This window comes from Nicotiana sylvestris, chromosome 12, assembly GCF_000393655.2.
Source record: "Nicotiana sylvestris chromosome 12, ASM39365v2, whole genome shotgun sequence".
Taxonomy (NCBI): Eukaryota; Viridiplantae; Streptophyta; class Magnoliopsida; order Solanales; family Solanaceae; genus Nicotiana; species Nicotiana sylvestris.
Genome location: NC_091068.1, coordinates 137,903,210 through 137,910,326, shown reverse-complemented (window position 1 = coordinate 137,910,326; position 7,117 = coordinate 137,903,210). Strand labels below are relative to the sequence as shown.

The 7,117-nt window shown below is 35.9% G+C and overlaps 1 protein-coding gene across 1 annotated transcript; it reads left to right on the top strand.

The window, feature by feature from the left end:
* Positions 1–304: 304 nt before the first annotated feature.
* On the top strand, positions 305–3,756 carry LOC104231567 (probable protein phosphatase 2C 65). The gene is made up of 5 exons (XM_009784581.2): positions 305–874; positions 1,339–1,647; positions 2,055–2,172; positions 2,274–2,497; positions 3,146–3,756. The coding sequence occupies exons 1-5, from the start codon at positions 629–631 to the stop codon at positions 3,602–3,604; spliced, it is 1,356 nt and encodes a 451-aa protein (XP_009782883.1). The 5' UTR covers positions 305–628; the 3' UTR covers positions 3,605–3,756.
* The last annotated feature ends 3,361 nt before the right edge of the window (positions 3,757–7,117 follow it).

Sequence of the window (7,117 nt, the reverse complement as noted above, 5' to 3'; positions counted from 1 at the left end):
TGTTATAAATCACATTCTTTTAAAATTAAAGTGTTGATCTAAAGTTTCAAAATTATAATCAGTAAAAGAATTATTTGACTCTCCAAATAATACTAGCGGCAAACAAACTATGACTCTAGAAGAAGTAATATTAATAAAATAAGAAAAATAATAATAGCAAAAAATAGGGAAAGGAAAAAAGAGACAGAAAAATAAGAGAGGCGCAATTGAGGGCAATGCGACTGTAACTGAATGGTCAAACTATTCACGCTATATCCAAAAATAAAAAATAAAAAAAGAAAAATAAAAGGACTATATTGACGATTTTATTCTCCTCTACTTGTTCCTTTATTTCTCACAAATCATGAATGTTTATCTCATGAGACAACATTCTTGATTTGTCCTCCTTATTGTCTTTTGCCTCTTTGCCAAGATATTCATATGAAACTTGTATTCTGATTCCCATTCCATCTTCAAAATTACTATACGAATAATTCCATTTTCCACATTAGGAAAAGGACCAAATTATAACTAAAGGAAAAAAAAACTCTCTTTGGCTAAATCTGAAAATTATATGGAATGGTTTTAAACTCCTGAGGCAAGATTTATTATTTGTGAGGAGATTATATTGCAGAAAAAAATATTAAAGATGGGTGCATGTTGTTCCTGTCAAAGGGTACGGCATTTTGATCAAGGAAATTATCGTCACCATTTTGTGGAGGAGAAAGAGGAGAAAGATATTATTAATGTTGAAGATGATAATTATAATGGTAATTTTGTAGGAAAGGGAGATTTTGGTGCTCATATTAGGTTGCATGGATATTCTAAATTTGTATCAATGTATAGTCAACAAGGTAAAAAGGGGATTAATCAAGATGCCATGACTGTTTGGGAGGTACATTAATTTATTCTTTCTTCTTCTCAAAAATTAATATTGTAATATTATGCATATTATCATTATGTTTGTGGGTAATTAGCCCATTCTTAAGGACGAAAGATATAATATTTATATTGTAACAGACAGATGAAAGTTGTGTCTCTATTCCTTCTTCACGAGGAAGAAAGGGGGTGGGAATAATTACTTTAAATTAATCCATAGTTTTTTTTATTTCTCGGATATCTAATTTGTATTTCCATTCATTACCATGAATATATAATTTTTTTTATGTTTACCCTCATAATGGTCAAAATAATCATGCCTTACTTATTGATGATTGTGAAATGTTGCCTGGAAATGGATGAATAGGACTAATACATTTTAATTTATTCATAATGGGTGTGTTTCTATGAAAGAATATATTTTCCACGAAAAAATTTTCTGGAAAATAAATGTTTTCTTACTTATTTCCTGGTGTATAGAACTTTGGTGGACAGAAAGGTGCGTTCTTTTGTGGTGTATTTGATGGACATGGTCCCTCCGGCCACAAGGTTGCACGCTATGTGCGCGACTCGTTACCGTCGAAAATTTCATCATTGTTGAAGGAGTCTAATAATGTGAGTGAAATTACAAGCACTGAAAATGGTGATGAATCTGATCAGAACCCACTCTTTGCTGCAACGAAAGCTGCATTTCTCAAATCCTTTAAGGAAATGGATGAAGAACTTGAAAAGGAACCTTCTATTGAGAGTTATTCCAGTGGCACAACAGCTGTTACTTTATTTAAGCAGGTACTTAAATTGAGAGAGAAAACAAGTATTCCTCTGTTTCATTATATGTGATCAGTATTTGACTAAACACAAAATTTAATTGTGTAATTCCGTGAGCAGATCACCTTAAGTTAAGAGGTGTCAATTGACCAGTTGAGGTTGTTGTGAGCAGTAGGCAATCCACCTTAGGTTAAGGAGTGTCAGTTGATACCCTAATTACACTGTTTAATTAGGTCAAAAAATTATTTTGACGTGTATATATACTATATAGTATAAATCCACTTAGCTTTTTAATGTGTTTAAATTTTTATATTTTTGATACCCCTCAATGAAATTTTTGGCTTTGCTGCTTCTCACCAACAACCTAACTTGTTTAGATAGATGATTGACTTGTGATTCTTTGTTTATTCTAATTGTGGAATTTCCAGGAAGAACATTTGTTAATTGGAAACTTAGGGGATTCTCGAGCTATAATTTGCACCAGGGATGAGAAAAATCAGCTTATTTCCGAACAACTCACAGTGGACTTGAAGCCTCATATTCCAAGTAAGTGCATGCTCTCAAGAAAATGTTTAGTGAACTCAATTTTTAGAACCCAAAAAAAAAGAAAAAGTCATATTATATTTATTGTATTATTTTTTCGTTAGGTGAATATGAAAGAATCAAAAGTTGCAAAGGAAGAGTAATGGCAATGGAACAAGAACCAAATGTATATAGAGTTTGGATGCCAGATGAAGATTGCCCTGGCTTGGCCATGGCTAGAGCTTTTGGAGATTTTTGCTTGAAAGACTATGGCCTCATTTCTGTCCCTGAAGTTTATTACAGAAAGCTTACTGAGAGAGACGAATTTGTTGTATTGGCAACTGATGGGGTAAGCATCTTCACACAAATAACTAGGGGAATTCAGTATTTACTTTTTCTAGTGGGTATACATTGATTATATATTGATTATACATATTTATGTATGGGTTATTTTTAATTTGAGGCGATTGGGTGGACAACTATTTAAGTTAATCCTTCAACTTAAATACCACATTGTTGCATATATCTCTTTGGTTTTTCCTACACTTGAATAGATGCATAATCCTACATATGACATGTACAATGCATCTACATGTTTTAGATCATAGGATTAATATATCATATTTGAATGACTTAATTATTACTCATATTATTCTACATAATGTTCGAAAAAAATGCTTACTTTTAGGGTCGTTTGATTGGGAAATAAGTTATCTCAGGATTAATTATTCTAGAATTTGTTACCCCATACTTCCATAGGGATAAAAATAACACTACAATCTCACGATAACTAATCCTGAAAGTAGTTATACCGCGATTTTATTTCAACCAAACATAGGATAAACTCATCTCAATTTAATCCCGAGATTAATATCCCTAATCCCTCGTACCAAACGAGCCCTAGAGTAATAACTGTTATAATCGGTTAAATTGCATTAGTAATATAAAATTTCTTCATGTTATCACTTGATATAAGTTAAACTCTTTCTATTTTTAGGTGTGGGATGTTTTAAGCAACGATGAAGTGATACGGATAGTAGCTACAGCAAGAAAACGATCAATGGCAGCAAAATTGCTGGTGGAATGTGCAGTTAGAGCCTGGAAATACAAATATCCACGCGCAAAGATAGACGATTGTGCTGTAGTATGTCTGTTTTTGAAACGCCAAAGGCCACTATTAACCAAATCAATGTCCGAGGTTACACAATTGAGCTTCAACTATACAGAACTAGCAACCGATCAAAATAACCCTGAGAATGCCAAAACAGACGATGGCCTTGATACGTTGCTTAATTTTCAAGTCGAAGAAGATGAAGATGATCAAGATATTGCTCGTGGACCTGAAGATGGACGGGATAATGATAATAAAAATTCATCGACTACAGAGCATAAACATAATCAGGGCCAGCGAAGAAGATCTGGAATGAAATTTGTGTATCCTGATGATCATCAATAATGTAAGAGACTATAGGTTACTGGAAATTGAAACCAAATGCTTGTATACATATATGTAAGTGCCAGATTTTCTTCTAAGTGTTTAATATTTATTATTTACATAATATGTTGCTCTATTACTAAGAATGTAATAACTTAGAATTTTATTATGTACATATGCTGTTGTGTCTAGTTCGTTAAATCGAGTTTTGTGAAATTTGCTTTTGATCAATTTTATACAATTATAGTGTATTCTCTATTAAATTTTTGTATTTTAAAAATTCTACTTAAAAATAAAATTAATGAGATTTACGTGCCAGGTTAACACAGTTATAGGTAGACACTGCTGCCTACTACCTAATATCCTAAGTTGCTCCGACAAGACAGTTTAGATGCCACACCCATGTCGGCACGATACTAATATGGGTGTGGGTATGGGACCTATACCGGATCTAGTCAAACAATTTTGGGTACTTTGACGATGACGGATAGAAAAATTCGAGATGAGATACAATTTGATTTTCAAAATGAGAACCAAAACTAGGGTAAATTTGAAGATTATAGCATACCTTGTCTACCAAATCAATCCTTTACTTATCGACAACTTGAGAATAAAAAAAAAAACACTTTATAAGCTATACGTAAGTATTCCACAAAATTTCTCATAACTTAGAGTTTTTTATTTTTATTTTTTAAAATTAATTTTAGTCTGATCCCCTGCACCCGTATCCGTACTAGAAATCTTAAAATTTATATCTCGAAGTATCCAACCTCTAGATCCTCACCCGTGTCCGAGCAACTTAGCCCATATCTACTATATTGGTTGCCGAGTTCATAGAAGTGATTTGTAAAGATGACTTGTTTAGCTCTTACCAACATCTTTGAAAATACAAAGTATTCAAAATAAGATTTAAGAGGTACACCATAAGCAATGTAACTTGTAGCTTAAACCTAAGCATACACTTGAAAACTAAGTAGATCTTATTTCCTAACGATAGGTAATAAAGTAAAGTCATTTAAGCCAAAAAGAAAAATATTTACTTATCTACAGAGTAATTAGCCAGCCTGCAATAAGAGTTAATTAGTCGAGTACGATACATACAGCATATCGATTGACTGTATCCTGCAATATATTACACGTGGAATTTAATTCTAACACGATTAGATAGTGTATTGAGCTAGCTAATTAAGTAACACATTTTGCATAGTGATAGAGAAACTCTAATTATCACATATATAAACGATCAATTTTAATTCAATTTAATTATTGTGACGACCCGGTAAATCGTCTCATGAGTTACCGCTCCGATTTCCTCATTTCTGCTTCTTTATTCTTTGTTTATCTGTGTTATGTGGTATCGGGTTGGTCGGATCAAATTTGGATTGATTTTGGTAAGGTTTGAGACACTTAGTCTCCTTTAAGGAAACTTAAGTTGGAAAAGTCAATCGGACGTTGACTTATGTGTTATAACGCTCGGATGTGAGTTCCGATGGTTCGGTTATCTTTGGAAGGTGATTTGGGACTTAGGAGCGCGATCGGAATAAGTTTTGGAGGTTCGGAGTAGATTTAGGCTTGAATTGGCAAAGTTGATATTTTGGCGATTTCCGGTTGGTAGGCGAAATTTTGATCTAGGGGTCGGAATAGAATTCCGAGAGTTGCAGTAGTTCCGTTGTGTCATTTGGGATGTGTGTGCAAAATTTTAAGTCATTCGGACGTGGTTTGTTTGGGTTTTTGATCAAAAGTGTAATTTAGAAGATTTTGGAATTTTTAGGCTTGAATCCGATGCGAATTTAGTGTTTCGATGTTGTTTTGAGCGTTCTGAAAGTTGGAACAAGTTTGAATGAGGTTATGAGATATGTTGGCATGTTTGGTTGAGATCCCGGGGGCCTCGGGTGAGTTTCGGGTGGTTAATCGGACCATTTCATGAAGTTTAGAATTGCAGAAATCTGTTGCTCAGTGTTGCAAACAAATGCTCTTCGCGTTCGCAACAAGGGAGCCGCGATTGCGAAAGGTTAGCTGGAGAAGGCTGAGACTTTGGCCTTCACGTTCGCAATGGAGTCTTCGCGTTTGCGAAGGAGTGGGAAATGATGCATCGCGTTCGCGAGGTCTGCTCCGCGTTCGCATAGAAGGAATTGGCCAGCTGGGTTTTGAGATGTTTTGTTCATCGCGTTCGCGGACGAGGGAGCGCGTTCGCGAAGGTCTGTCTGGGTAAAGCATCGCGTTCGCGATCGGGTGGTCGTGATCGCGAAGAAGAATTTTGGTCAACGAAATTTTTGTGCTTCACGAATGCGAGGCTTTGACCGCGTTCGCAAAGAAGGAAATTTAGGCCTGGACAAAATGTTTAAGTACTCGTCTTGTCCGCGATTTTGGGGTTTATTTCCTCCATTGTTGGTCTTTTTTGGAGCTTTTCGAAGGGGATTGAAGAGGGATTCAAGGGGAATCATATGGAGGTAAGATTCTTGGACTTAAAACTCTATTCTAATGCGAATTCCACCTAGAAAATCATAGAAATTAAGTCAAAAATTGAAGAACTAGGGCTTGAAAATTTAGATCTTTGATTGAGGATTTAAAGGGCCATTTGAGGTCGGATTTCAGAACTTTTGATATGTATGAACTCGTGGGGAGATTGAAATCTATTGATGTAAAAATTATTGAATTTCGAGGCGTGGGCCCGGGGGTCGGGTTTTGGTAATTTCGGGATTTGTGTCGTATTTTGATTACTTTCGCTTGGGCTTTGTTCCCTTAGCATATTTTGACGTCCTCGTTCTGATTTTGGATAGATTCGATGCGAGTGAAGGCCGATTCAAGGGGAAAAGGCGTCACGAGCTAGAGATTTGACCGGTTCGAGGTGAGTAATGATTGTAAATGATGTTCTGAGGGTATGAAACCCCGGATTTGCACATCGTTGTGCTATATTGAGGTGAGACACACGCTTGATGACGAGCATGGGGTCGTGTACTATTAGGGATTGTGACTTAGTCCGTTCCGAATGACTATTTTACCGCGTATTTGACTGAAATCTATTTGTTATCATCATGATTTGGGTTGAATGCCATATTTGGGCCTTTTAACAACTATTTGAACCCTTCGGGAATTTTTACTGGTATTTCCTCACTATTTTGACTCTATACTTGAACTCAGTCATGTTATATTTCACTGTTTTCGTACTCAGCCATGTTTACTCTGTTTTAACACTTAAATGATCTTTTAAATGATATTTTGGGCTGAGAAACATGTTTTACTACTGCCCGAGTGGCTTGTGAGGATTTTGACTGAGTAAGACCGAGGGCCTATGTTGTGAGGAAACATTTGATATTGTTTATGAGCTCGAGGGCCTGAGATATGTACGCCACGAGGTGGATTGATTGATATGAGGCCGATGGCCTAATGATGATGCCACGAGGTGGCTTGATATCGCGCTTGGGTCGTTAGGGTCCCCTCCAGGAGTCTGTACACCCCTAGTGAGCGCGGGTACCCATTGTGATGGGAGATTGAGCCCGAGGGGCTGGTATTGTTCTATGTGATTGCCCGAGG